General features: G+C 43.7%; 1 protein-coding gene across 3 annotated transcripts in view; it reads right to left on the reverse strand.

The window, feature by feature from the left end:
- The window catches only part of arhgap35a (Rho GTPase activating protein 35a), a 55,753-nt gene that overhangs the window by 17,370 nt on the left and 23,422 nt on the right, over nt 1–14,961 (reverse strand). For all 3 annotated transcript variants that reach the window (XM_026364412.1, XM_026364428.1, XM_026364421.1), the window contains one exon: nt 195–4,041. In XM_026364412.1, coding sequence (XP_026220197.1) covers nt 195–3,929 — 3,735 coding nt within the window. In that variant the 5' untranslated portion in view covers nt 3,930–4,041. The remainder of the gene's footprint in view (nt 1–194; nt 4,042–14,961) is intronic.

Consider the following 14,961-nt stretch of genomic DNA (forward strand, 5'->3'; position numbering starts at 1 on the left):
ATAATAAACATATAGTAGAATTATCACCTTTCTAAACGTTTCAACAAAGACCAAGTATACCTGAATGTAGAATTCATGGCACAGCTGCTGCTGCTGCATTGGATTGCATTTAATTATACAGGTATAAATAATAAAGAGACCAGTGAGTGTACAGTATATTATTTTTTTAAATAGATGGATAAACAAACACTGACCTTTGTATTTCTGCGGAGGCTCTTAAGGATGTTTCTCCTTTTTGGGTCCTCACTCTCCTCAATAGAGTTGTCTTTTTGGGCTCCTCCTTCATCGTGGCTAGCCTTGGGTGGACCTCCCATCTCATCATCACTGCCTATGGAGAAGCTTGTCCTAAAACTGCTGAACTTGCCAAGCCGTTTGGATCTATCTCTGTAAAGTTTTGGCTTTATCCCAATGGCAGACAACTTCCTCCTGCGTTCCAATGAGCTACTATCAACCTCACTGTCTGATCCATTCCCTCCAGCGCTCCCATTGGAGTGGCCTTTATTTGCATTGCGGATAGTGATGATCTTGCCCTGTGTGCTGTCATGAGGGACAGAGTAAATATTCTCCTCTTCTGTGGGTCGAGGCTTACTCACAGCATCCATGGGCTCTGCGTAGTCTGAGGGGTCATAACCACCATCACTACCTGGAGCCCAGGTGACAGCTTGGGGCAATGAGCGGCGATTGGTGCCACCCTGCTGGTCCATGTAGGGGCCAAGGTTAACCTTACGGACAGGCTTAGGCTTTACTTGTGGAGGAACCTTGTTGTTCAGCTTGCTTTCAAATGTGCTAAGCTCAGAAATAACAGAGAAAGTATCACTTGAATCCAGATCTGGTAGCTTGAAGCCTGCCAGATGGGAAGTGAGACTACTATCTTCTCTCAGAGTGGGGTAAGGTGGTGATGGGTCGATGTCATCTTCGGAGTCCATAAGAATGTTAACTGGACTAGGAGAACCACAGCGAGGACTGGTGCTCTCATTGGTACATGCTTCGGCCGCATGATCATACATGTGTGTGGCCTCAACAACGGTGCGCTTCTCTACCACCTCTTTCAGGAAAGATTGGAAAAGGTCTATCTTATGAAGCCCCCCTACTACCCCGCCATGCCCACATATTACTGTGTTAAACCTGGCATCAATTTCATGAGCCAGTTCCTCTCCCTGATTGACCTGTTCCTTAGCTGACTCTGAGTCTGACAGCTCCATCTGGCTCTCCCCTACTGCTAGCAACTGGATTGGGATGATGTCTTGGACCTCACACAGGAAAGCGCATAATGTCTCCATGGAGGCTTTGCGACGAGTAGAGTAAACAGCAATGTAGCCATGGACCAGCCTGGTCTTGCGGAGGGAGAAGGAGGAATGAAAGGAGAGCAGTGATAGTTCAATATTCTGTCTTTGTCCTCCTAAATTGAGATCCAGCAGAACAGAGGTGCCACTACTCAGACTAGAAGCGGGACGACAATGCTGGGGCAACAGAAAGGGAGCAAGAAGTTGGTCTAGGTCGTATGTGTCTCCACACATCAGGCACATTACGATCCTCAGGTCTGCCTCTGGCACTGGCTGGGCCTGAGAGTCTCTGAAGGTAGAAGATGGAGGGGGTAAGGGAGGGGAGCTGCTCCCTATGCTTCTCCGTGATTCTAAGAGACCTTTCAGCATCTGGTTGACCTGCTTCTCACTGACATTACGCCCATAGCCCATACCTGGAGAGGCAGGGTCTAGGTAAGCACACTGCAACTTACCAGCCACCTGCTGCCCTTGCTGGATAAGAGTCTGAGCTGTCTCCCCACCAATATCTCCTATGGATCCCACCCCCCGCTTGGTAACCAGGAGGAGGGACAGCGGTAGTTGAGCTAAACTGTTTTCCCTTTCTCTTCTGCTTATCGTTGACTCTCTAATCTTCTCTATACTCTCAACAACATACGAGAGGGATTCCTTTGAGTTGTACAAACACAGGCAACCATGTGGTGTAAAGGTTGGCGTGTGAAAGGAATTAACTGGCAGACGTACATTGCCCTCTATGGGACGAAGGGTTAACTCATACATCTTGCCATCTAACACGTACCGGTCATCACTGGTGCACAAGGCCCTTATTTCATTTGCCATCTCTCTGGCTAGCCCATCTTTCCCAAGGATTACAAGATTTATTCGTTCAGCCCTCCCTCCATCCAGTCTTGAACTGTCTGATGGGTAGCGGGTAGGGAATCTAGAGGCCAGAATCTGTTCTATTTTACTGTCCACACAGTGGGGGCTGTTGGGACAGGTGTCCTTCGTGGGGTGGTAGACAAAGTGGATATGTTTCAATACCAGAGCATCTCTTTCTGCTTGCAGTTTCTGTAGGGCTTTAAACCTCTGCTCCTCACCCAACACTTCCTGAATGGCTCCCATTTTCTCTTTGCTTGGCTTTGCATCCACTTCTAGCTCATAAAACAGCTCAGAGTATTCAAGAAGAAGTTCCTGAAAGTCCTCTTTGGCTCGGTCAATGATTTCTTTCTGATGTTTGTTGTAGATATCCAGATATTCAGCCTCATCTAGCCACTGGTAAAAATCTTCATTCATGATAAAGCTTCGGGCCTCCTCCCAGGGTTTCCCTGGTGTAATGAAAGGAGAGACACTTAGCTTTTCCTTGAACTCCCATCTCATCTCAGTTCGTTTGCGCTCATTCCTTAGCTGCTCCAGGTGGGTCTCATAGATAGCTTCAGCTGCTGGAGTCTCCAGGAGGTCCTGGGGGATTCGATCATCCTCCATATTATCAATGTGTGATGTGGTCTCCCAAGGGGTGTCATCTAGTACTACGAACCACTGTGAAAAATCTCTCTTTGTTTCGAGAACCTTCTGAACACCAGACCAGCTCAGGTGGTCTATCTCATCCAACTCTGGTAACAGTACAGACAGTGCCTGTGGTAGAGTAGTTAGATAGGCCTTCCTACGTTTCTCTATGTGCTCATGTTTAAGTCTATGCACATGCTGCTGGAAGAGCTTCTTAGCTTTAGCTGTTCCCTCAAGGAAAACGTAATCTTTGTACTGAGTGGCAGACTGCATGTGGCGATTGACAGTGGGCCATGTCTCATTGTGGTTCTTCACAATTTGATTGACCAGCCACTCATACCGGTCTTTTGCTGAGGCGATCTGTTGACTCTGCTGTTTCAGTGCCTCAAAGTAAGGAGTAATTTTAGGCTTTCCTCTACTCTTGTCTATTAGCTGAACCAGTGTAAGAAACGCTAGGTCAACATTGACATTTGAGCGTGCTGATGTTTCCACCACCTGTAAGTTCTTCTTGGTTAGGGCAAAGGTGTGTGAGTCTTTACTATAGCGCTCAACTCCTTCATCACATTTGGTGAGAACCAGTACCACAGGCTTCTTCGTTTTAGCTAGCTGGTTGTACAGGTTGGTAACAAACTTCATCTGGTCCTCAAAGCTACGGTTCATGCCCCTGCTAACATCGACACAAAGTAAGAAGCCATCTATCATAAGCTTGCCTTCAGGCATCTGTTTCTGCTCAAAGTCCTGTTCCAGCCCCAGCTGATCTGTGCAAAAGTACATCAGTTTCTCAGCTGAAGCTAGCTTGGTGGAAGCAGCCCTCTTGATGTAGGGCTGGAGTGCCGTGCTTCGATGTGGCTGGAAGGTCTGATCATCAATGAACTCTGTCTGTTCCACCACATTCATACGACATTCTGGCCCTTCCTCCATCATCCGTGTAGCCTCTCCCCAGAACAGGAAGTGGTCATTGTTTACCACACGGCCTCCAAAATCGCTGGTGCTGAGAACAGAGGTGTGGTCTAGGTGAAAGTCATCTGCACTTGGCCGGACAAAGCGGTTACACAGACAGGACTTTCCCACTCCACACTGGCCTTTCTCCTTCTCTGTGCCGGACAGCCCAACCACAACCAGGTTGTAGGTAGGTGCCCGGGCATCTTGCTTTTTGGCCATCATCATCGCTGGCAGAGGCTCATCCTGCCATGCTGGCCGTTAGCTTTAAGGAGAGGAGGAGGCTGCCAAAGAAGGAGAGTTTCCATGCAAGAGGAGCTCACTGGGCTGGGATCTGGCCCTGCATGACAGGGACACAAAAGGAGAGACAGGGGATATAATTAATATAGATAAATACAGACAAAAACTGTCAAAATAACAGAACTTCTTTGGAGAACTATTGTGTCTCACATCTAAATTCCTACTGTGTGCCTATGTGCTGTTAATAATATTTAATCTGTGATCCAATTTCCCTGCTGAATGTTTCCTGAAAAGATTGAGGTCAGTGGCAAAGCTGCTGGAATGCTGCACATTACTTAACCCAGCTGTAGCTCAGTAAAAGGCAATTTTTCCCAATTTATCTCATTTATTTCTTACACTGTCAGGACTGCACTGCTAACATGGTGCCTTGCAAGTTGGATTCTCACATTCGTTGAGATATTTCTTTTGGCTTATTATCTGACATGTAACAGTATGGTTGGTTGTGGCTCTGCTAGCAGCGTGACTGTAGTTAAATAAAGTTACATGGGGTATCACTGAAAACAGACATGTTACTGTGCACACAAACCCATGCACATACACACAGCACCACACGCTTTTGCAAACAGGCGCACTAAGCTTCCTTCACCCCAAATGAAAGACACACACAAGAAGATGAAAGCAGATAAGTGTTCCAAAGCTAAAGTTACTAATTGGCCAACTAGGGAAAGCCATCTGCATTTTAAAAGGCTGCACTGCCTGTTGGCTGACTTGTCTCTATCAAAAACATGTTTTCTTATGTTTCTCACCAAACAGCACTCTGCAAACAGATCACAGTTGGCTGGTGTACTGTCAGTAATGTCGCAATATATTTACCTACAGTAGATGCCACAAACTGGTGCCACGTAGTCAGAAATAAAGCACATACACCTAAGAACATATATAGAAGCTTAACTATCTGGCCAATTTCATCAGTATATCAGACCTAAAATAAATGAATGAGATAGATGAGGAGGGGTGAAAGATGCTCAGAGGATGCTCTTTAACAACACAAATATGCAAGGAAGAAAAATCTCCCAATGCAGAAAGACAGTCAGAATACAGACTTGTTGTATGAACCGCCCCCTCCATGTCATAACTGAGTCATTAATGTAGTAAAACAGACATTAAAACTACTATTAATAATGAATAGCTCTTTTGACAGAGAGCACAAAAGCTTACAAAGCCTTCATTGCTACTGAATTGGGTTTGTCAGACAGCAGAGAACTGTGGATGCGTAAAGATGAACTTCAAAGTCCAACACCAACACACTAGAGGGGTAGACAATGAAAAGGAAATGGTAGGAGGAGTAAGAAACTCACTACACTGGAACACACTGCAGATAAATAGCAACCTCACACCAACCTTGTATCGACTATTGCATACACTAGAGTGCCACTAATCGAAGTTCAAAGCTGGCAGTTATGGTAAGAGCTTGAAAACCCTGACTTTCTATGTAAGTAAATCAGGCTGTAACTTAACATTACAAAGGCAAGACCTCCTCAGTGTTTACAAGTATACAACGTAGTGCCAGCAGAAAGAGGAATCAATATCAAAAAGAATGGTTTATGTTTTGATATTTATGAGAAAATATACATGAAAAATAAATCAAGGCTCCAACAATAGAACCTGTACCTGCAATAATAAAACGTGATGTGTGCTGCGCTCATTCAGCTTTGCTGGTCGATGTATTTAAATAGGTCTAAGACCAGAGAATCATACTTAATTCATGGTCTCATCTTTCTGGACTTTCTTGTAAGTAGGTTTACAGCAGCATGTGTGTGAGTAGAACAAATAGCACAGTATATACCAATGAGAAGAACTGCAGGTGTGGAAAAGCAATAGAGCTACAGTCAGCAGGTTAAAGGCGCACCTGTGTCCTGACCTAGTCATGTTCGCATTGCAGACCAGACGGTTTCAACTATAATCAGCCACAAATAATATGACCGGCTGCCCTTGGATATGGTCTACTGGCTAAACAGAACATGTATCTAAATACGTTCCGAGATGTAAACAAGGATTCAAGTCAAATTAATTCAATAAGAACACCACCACTAACCATTAATGCTTCCTTAATAATTTATAATTACTACAACCATGTGGGTCTGATGCCATTTACTGTATTCTAAATTGTATTTATTTCCTTTGTGAGGAAATAAAAGTGACTTCAGGCAAGTTTGTGAGTACTGCTATTAGGCTGCTGTGAAAGACATCTCTGCAGTGAGTGAACTAAACTACCCACTGAGTTGACAGACGGTGTTAAATGAACAGATAAGTATGAAAGCCCTGGAGTAGATCCACATTAGCACAAACACACTAACCTTGAAGCCCCTATCTAACTGGGGAAAAGCATTGCTAACATCTGTTTCATTGACTCCACCTGTGTTTTTTATAAATGTGCTCCCACATTCGCACTGTGTGACAAAGTGTAGGTTAGGTGTATCCATATATGTATGACAAAAAGTGAGGTTCTTTCCAACTGACATGACAGTGCAAGAAGCAGGAAACTCAGACTTCAGTTTCAAGTGATGGGAGGATGCAATGGTTCAGGGCACAGTCGTAGCAGATAATGGAGGAAAATAAAACGCCTCATGAGAGTGACTACTGTGCCCAAATCAAACTGACATAAACATAAAATATATGTGACATTGCAACTGCACAATTCAACTTGTTTCAACGGCCTGTCTACTGGCAGTCTAAGTGCAGCATTTCATAGACGATAGATCTAGTCATTTAGGAAATACATTTTCTCTTTTTGCAGACCTATAAAGACACCACTGCCTGTGCTCCACTAGCCTCAGTGCAGCAGTCCAGTTGTACAGCAGTCAGACATCCAGCTTCCCAGTGCACCCTAAGGCCTGGTGTCTGCTGTGCATGCACAGCCACATATCACAGTCCTGAAACCCCTGGCTGCTTAAGACTGAGGCATGGATGAGTTAGGGCTTGTGTTGCATCTTTCCCTGATCCTAAAACACGAGAGTTAGCAGAAAAGGGAGAGACAATGAGAATAGGAGGAAGGAGTGAAAGGCACTGGCACCCTGACAGAGGGTGGGAAGTTAGTACACAATTAGAGGATAGGCATATATAGAAGAATCTTTACAGGGGAAGGCGTAGTATAGGAGCCTGGTCATGTGAACTACACCCTGGAATCCCTTCAGATGGCAGGGACATGGTATGGTAAAGCCTGCATAGGTTAGGGTCAGAGTCAGACAAAGACAGTATTACAAACAGGGCTACCAAAATATCATATCTCAATTTCCCTGTTGCCCTTTGTCTTACACTTCTCTTGCAAAAATTTACTAAACCATTGGCTGAAAATGGTCAAACTCATCTTGACTGAACCAGCCAATTGTAGGTCAGTGACTGTTTCAAAGACAGATAGGAATGCATCTGTAGGGCATTCGACTGCAGCCACAATCTATTGCTAGTGCACCAGGGCGTGAAGTTCATCATAAAATGTGCTACAAAAGGGCAGCAGGGACAAGTCTGTGTTCACTGTCTGCGAGGGGAGACCATGTAGCCTTCATGGGGTGGGAGCATTCAGTACATTACACAGTAAAACAGAGTTAGCGACGGACCAGCATTCTGCCACACGGTTCATCCTGAAAACTACTAAACGAGGAAGCTGGCTTGCATGGTTTCCCAGCAAGCCTTCTGGTTGTACAGTGTTATACACTCAGGAAGGCTGGGAGTTGACAGAAACAAAGGTCATGAAATAGTCATGATGCAGTGTGATGGTGATGATGATGACAGAGAGACAGCAAGGAAAAATACTTTCTCTCCCTTATTCTCTAAGGTACAAGACTGGCTGGTCCTCCCTTTGCTTCAGCCAAATAAGAGGAAAAAATAAGACTTCTTTCCTTTTCACTAATTCTGCATCATACAATCTGGAAACACTTGTATGTCTGTCTGCCCTAATATTATTTCAGTTTACACTCAAACTAGTGACAACATTTTCCTCATAATATGAGGTTATTTTATACTTTACAACATCATTCTCTCCGACACCCTGCCCACCTCACTACTCTCTGGAGGCCTGTTGTCCATTATTAAGAACCTAGAGTCGTAGGCTGGTCACTGGGCAGTAGGTGCCCAATGCCATCTTTACACTTACACCACTTCCTCTTCAGTCTGTTCTTGCTCCCTCACTGGTAGATATAAGCAAACAGACGGATGCAGAGAATAAAGGTGGGAGGGGGTGATAAGTATGATATGAAAGCTGAGGACAACAAGTGCAACACAAAATATGTGTGTGTGTGTGTGTGTGTGTGTGTGTGTGTGTGTGTGTGTGTGTGTGTGTGTGTGTATATACACAAATGTGTTAAATAAATACATACAATACACACATTTTGTATACAACTAAACAACAGAGAGTCATTTTTCTCTTCTATAAATGCAGCACGTCCATCTATCACTCAGCAGGCAGGAAATACACATTTCCTCAATTTTTCCAGTTACGACATAAGTAAACAAACACTGCACCATTGCTAATGCACTTGACATGGGTTGAAGCACACAAAATATATATGCATACTAGTCAGTCAGAGGAGGAACCACCCCAAAGCATAACATTTCCTTAGACCGAAGAAGCTACTCGGATGAGTAGTGAAACATTTTGATCTAACAAGAAAGAAGTCCGGTTGCCATGACTCAACTTCCATCTCAGCTGGATGACTGAAAATCTTCACAGACAGAAACGCTAAACAAGCCACACAAGCAAATCCAACAGTAATAAGTTACACCTATAAGAAGACCACACATGCTCAGTAGATGCTCAGTTGACTGATCCATGCGCCTCTCTCAAACATAATACAATGTTCAAAATCTCAAGCTTAAAACACACAAAAAAAATGGCATCACATATGCAGGTCTTGGTCCGGGAGAACCGGTCAATTGCAACTGTGTATTAGCTTCAGTTATTTGCATCTTTTCATTTACGGCATCACAGCAAGTAGAGCAGTCTGTGTATTAGCATGATCAATGACATGGTGATATAACTATATGAAAATATACAGATAACGCATGCCCCCCTACAGCCACTCTATCCCACTGCACATTTGCATATAGAGACACACTTACACAGAAACACTCACTTTATATTCTTGAAGTAAATGACAGGCAAGCCCATATTCTGCAAACTATTACCCACAATACACCTTATTTAGCCCTCTTTTACTGCTGTTTATTTTTTCCTTCGTAAGCTGCTGCCATATAGTGTCACTTTAGGCTCACAGCTATAAGTTCACTTCCACAACCCCCTATCCTTATGGCACTGCAGGCCCAACTTTTATACCCCCCAAGGAGAGAGGTAGAGGAACAGATGGAAGGATGCAGGACAAGAGCAAAAACTACAAACAAACATTCAAAAATAGACAAATGCAAGACTTCAGGGATGAGTCTGAAGGAAGCGGGCAGAGAAGTCCACACAGCCTGTCCATTCACTGATTTGTTAGGATATTGCTGCATTTTGAAGGTGTGGACTACAGGAAGAAACTGCTTCTGCAATAGCTGATAATAAATAAACTAATAAACTACACAATTCAACAAGTGACAGTAGGTAGAGGAAAGAGCAAGGTTTAGGTGAGAGAAAGAAATTATCTGAAAAGTCTGGACAGCCTATTTAGAGTGGAAGGAGAGAGAGGAAAGGTCACTAAAAGAGTGTGTCACTGTGGTTCCACCTCTTCAACTGCACCAGAAGGCCTCACTGATAGCACAGCTAAATATAATGTGCTGGAAACATAGACGGTGACAGCCATAAATTCAACCCACCCCCACTGAAATCTGCTCTTATAAAAAGCACACCCATACTGCACGTGCGCAAGTTCTCACAGCGAGGGTGCCTTCTTCACCGAGAAGGTCATTTCGATCCGAGCTGACAGCTAGCACGTGAAAAGTGAGAGTTTACAGAGTTTCTGCAGCCACAACTTAGCCGCCTCCAACACCGGATGTGTGACCTTCACAAGGTTGCTGTGACATTTCCTTTGATTTGAGTCATTAAACTATATTCAAGAATCATCTTTTCACTTGAGCAATCATTTCATCAACTGACAGAACTAATTCACAAAAGATGAACTGATTATTACTTTATTTATCAGGAAGCTGTGACATTTCTCTTTCTAAAATGTGGGGATTTGCTGCCAAGTGGCTGAACTGACAGGGATAGGGAGCAAAGACGCATTGTGCTACATAGAAACATTTGCTCCAGAAGGTCCCTGTTCAACAAGCTGCACAAAATAAAGCAGAAACAACAACTGTTGCTCTACAGACAGACAAGCCCGTGTTTTTCATTGGCACAAAAGCTCACTCTTCAAGGCATAAACTGCCTTACTCCTTGCTTTTAATGCCCCTGGCCCTCGTCTAATTCTCCCAGTATTTCCTCCGCCCTCTGTCTTAGCATGTTCTTTCTCTCCTCGCTGTCTTCTCCTGCAGTAGTACCAAAACCTCAAGGCCCAGCCCGTATCAGACTAGCAGACTGTCTGCCGCTGATATTAGCATACATCTGATCCCTGCTCTCCTGCTGGAAGGCTTGTCAGCATCAGCACAAGTGTATACACACATTCAGACATCCAATACAGCTGTCCTGTTCTCCCAGTCAAACACAGTACAACAGCACAAACAAACAGCTACAACACAGACTGATGTAGATGGTACACAAAATATGTCCAATGCATTCAACGGGGGAGGATATTGAATGCAGACACGGAAATACACAGCAGTTCTGTGGTTAAATGTGGCAGCATTTGGCTTTCTTCTTAAGAGGAAGGGGATTGGGAGGTAGGTCTTTAAACCCAGCTGCTAATCTTCCACCCGAATACGCCTCCACTTCTAACTGCTAGTGTAACTGGTTTGACAGCAAACGGGTGTACAGGACTGTTTGTGTGTATGCTCAGGCGCAGGGACGCCGTTCATCTCTCAGCAGCAGGCGCTGCACTGAATTTGAAGAGCTTTCGCATACATCTGCACGTTTTACAAGGAAAACAAAAGTTCTGCATTTGTCTGTGTTAATGTACATGTTCAAGTCCGGGTGGACGAGTGTAGGCTGAAAATAGCTCCCAGCACATCCTCTCTGTTCACGAATAAAAACAAGACGGTTCACGATAGAGTTCCTCAATAAAAGAGCCAATAAACCAGAAAAGCAGTTGCTGTAGGAATAATACAACTGAACAGAACTTTATTCTTCATTCTTCTTAACAACTTTAAAGTCTTTGGACTTGGACCTGTGAGTGGAAATGGCTTCATGGAGTAAAACTAAGGTTTTTAATGAAACAAATAACCCAGTTCTATAGTTCCCAGAGTTTTAATAACTCGATTTGGTGACTCGGTTATTCAAAATCACAACTCCACTTCCCAGGCAGAGAAAGTTATCAACATAAAATACTATGATTTGTGAGTGACAGATCAACTGCTGACTTTACCTTCAATCTAATTGTCATTATTAACCCATTTTCAGTGGAGCGCTCTTCCTCTGCTGGAGTGGGGGCCTAATAGGTGCTGGGTGCATTTTCCAGATGGTGAACGAGACGGGGAGAGCAGCGCACACTCGTGGAGCGATGCTGCTGCCACCAGAGTTGAATTTTTATCACTTTATCTACTGCTGGGAAGATTTTGACTGCCAAACAAAACTAACGGCACAGACTTGATTGCAACAATTACTTGATTGCGGCCTCATAGATTCCAGTGTTTTGCCTTAGTGTGATAGGATGTTTCCACTGTGCAACACACAGTGCGTGCTGTGTTCACCGGTGTCTCTTGCAGCGCGACGCAGGTAGTGGAAGGATAGGGGAGAAAGGCCAGTGCAAAATGGCTGCTTCTGGGAGGTTTGACTTCAAAACAAGCTACCATATTATCTATAAAAACATTTTCAGCAGGACAATCTCTATTTTGTAAGAAAATAAGTACAATTATATGACAAATTACACTAAATACAAAGCGTCCAGAAAGGACATAAATAAAATAAAAGCAACACAGTAATTTTCCTTCTGATGAGCACTTTACTCTAAGGATAGTGCTGCAAACTCTTTCCATATGGACTTATAACCTGCAGGCTTTGTATATAATCAGGTGCTATGATCCCTACAGGGAGATCTTACATCAACCAGAGATCAGCCAAACTGTTACTAGGTGACAGATGGTCTTCACACACACACAAAAACAGCCACCCAACACCTACACCATATGTTCCAACATAGACACTGCATGTTCACAACTCCCATGCACACGTGCCCTCTTACTTGCTGCCTGCTCTCTGCTTAAATAGGAAAAGTTTAAATAAACTGTGCTTTGAAACATTCACACACTGCTGAATTTTGAGACCAACAACATCTGTAACTGACAGAAGTGAAGTGACGAGGATGGGCCGAGAGGGCAGCAGAAAATAACATAAACCAATTTCTGGGTTTAATCAAACATAAACTGCTGCCTGTAAAAATAAAGTATGGCAACAGCTACAGTACATCACTGCAAGACTGTGAATGCATCACTGTATGTGGTCCGCTCTTGTCATGTTCTCATGTATGGAGCTTAGGTGCTAATGGGCCGGCCTGGGCAGCTGCATCCTCATCGCATCATCGCAATCTGCCAGCAGCACAAGAAGACAAACTAGTCAATAGGTGCCACTTCCACTTGCATCTGAAGTCAATCCTTTCAGTCCTTCCCTGCTCTGCGAAAGGCTAATAAAGCAGCCAGCAGTAATAAAAGCAACGCCTGGACAAAGCACCGCCAACTGGTTTTGACAGGCTCTACGTTAGTTTAAGGCACAACCCAGATTCAAACAATAGCCACAGACAGAACATCCCAATACCGGCTTTGTTTGTGTAATTATTTTTCAAATGTGATGTCTTCTGTACCCACAAACTGATCGACTGAGCTGGTAATGGCAGCGCGAAATGTCTTGCTATAATAAAATGGATTTGAAAACAACAAATGGCTTTTGAGGGCTTGTATTGTTTGTATGAACCACTGCTAAATTGCCTTTTTTCATTTGGAGTGGCTCAAAGAAAAAGAAACTTTCTTTTAGTTAATGCAACCTTTCAAGAACTTGGGTGTCCAATGTAATACTATAAAACGGAAAGATGGAGGTCCACTGGATGTGGACGCATTCTGAAGGGTAGAGGAGTGTCTCAGATCATAAGTGAGGCAATGACAAATATTATGAAGGAACAAGAAGAGTTTCCAGCCAAGTGGAGATTAAGAAAGGGAGAGAGACAGAGAGTTATTGTTTGGGGGAGGAGAGAAGGAGGTTAACACAAGAAGCTTCTGGTAAGTGCTTAGCACTTGCGGTTGGCTAATGGTACACAGACAGGGCTACTTTACGATCACTCATCTGCGCTTCTTGTTGCTGCCGGCCCTGACAAGCCTCAACATGAAAGAAATAAGCCCTTGTTATAAAGACAACCACTTTCTCTACATCTCTGTCCACCACCTTCCACTGCCATTTAGTTTTTAACTTCCTGTCCTTTGTCCCTTTCAATTGTCACTTTTTGTTCTCTCCGTCACCAAGTCACACACCAATATTTCTCACCATGTACAATAACAGTAGCATCACGCCATACGCCCTAGGAACAGGTTAACCTTAGGGAGGTAGAGAGACAAGGGCCAGAGTCACATACCCATCCTAAATTATCCAATGAGGCAGCTGAAAGAAAGGTACGCAGCATTTTACAAGAAAGGATGGCACAGTGAAAAAACATGAAGGGCCCTAGAATAAAGAGGAGGACCGCTGCCAAAGACGGGTGAGTCACTGCAAAGAAGGAGAAAAAAGCTAATGATACAATTGGAAACACCTGAACCTGCCACAGTGTCAATTAAAGATAATGACTTTTTACTGGTTGCCACAGTAACCAACTGTTGGCACAAAGGCAGATGGCTGCAGAGGCTTTTTTTTTTTTCTTCCTGCAAACGTTCCTCTCCTCCCTCCTCCTCTTCCTCTGTTGTTTTAATTTTTTCCAAGAGCTTCACCCTCTCTTCCACCTTCCTGTGCGCTCCACCAAAGTGCAATTCATGCAGTGGCAATAGAAAGCCAAACAAATAAACCATTTCCATGCTTCAACAGCTAAACAAACTGAAAAATATAGTCTCCTCTGTGACAAGAAATGAGCCAGATTCAGGATTCAGATGCACAGATGAATAGATGATATGGAAAAGTGGCGAGTAGGCCCATTAATAGTATATTTTTATGTTATAATATAGCTTGTACTGTACTGTAAATTTATTAGTATGCATATGTAAACATATCACACTTCAGCACTGTTTTAGCAGTGCTTGCGTAGGCAGATGTGGGAGCGTCACCTCTGAGCTCCTTCTGCAGTCTGACTGGAAGAAGCTGACAGGCTCTGGGGCAACTAGTCGTAAGGTTGCAGGGGTTATGCTTGGTCATCCATTTTAAAATCAGTCTCTAGACAGACACTAGAGCGCCATTATAGCTCTAGACTCTGCTGCTCTGCAATGACCTGCCTGCAGCTGCAGTACTATTAGGGCCCAAGGCTGAGCTGTGCCTGCCGAGGCTCACTTCACTGCCCAGTTGGTCTTGTCTACATCGTAGTCACAGGAATGCAGTCTGTCAGGGTGAGGATCAGCATTACCGCAGTGAGATGAACACTTTACAGGTTGCAGGGCATTTTGTTACTGTGACCTTTTGCATGTACAACTGCACCACAAAACAGCTTTGTTATTCCCTGACTTGCTGTCTTATTTAATATTCTAGTACAAACATGGTAATTCGGGGGTCACTGCAGTGCTGTCAGTACACTTCTGTTCTACATTTTGAACTATAATTGGCTGGCAGTTTTAGTCTTATGGGAAGTGATACTGACAAACAGCAAAAGACAGCAAGTGGAAATTATATCAACAACAGATACAATAATACTATTTTTTAAAAATCTCAGTAGTTACACTACTCAAAAGAAATAATCAAAATATTTGATTAAAATATGCCATCTTGTTAGGAGGTTAGTAAGTAAGTGCAAAATCTATATTCCATATTTCA

The sequence above is a fragment of the Anabas testudineus genome, chromosome 13, assembly GCF_900324465.2.
Source record: "Anabas testudineus chromosome 13, fAnaTes1.2, whole genome shotgun sequence".
In the NCBI taxonomy this organism is placed as follows: domain Eukaryota; kingdom Metazoa; phylum Chordata; class Actinopteri; order Anabantiformes; family Anabantidae; genus Anabas; species Anabas testudineus.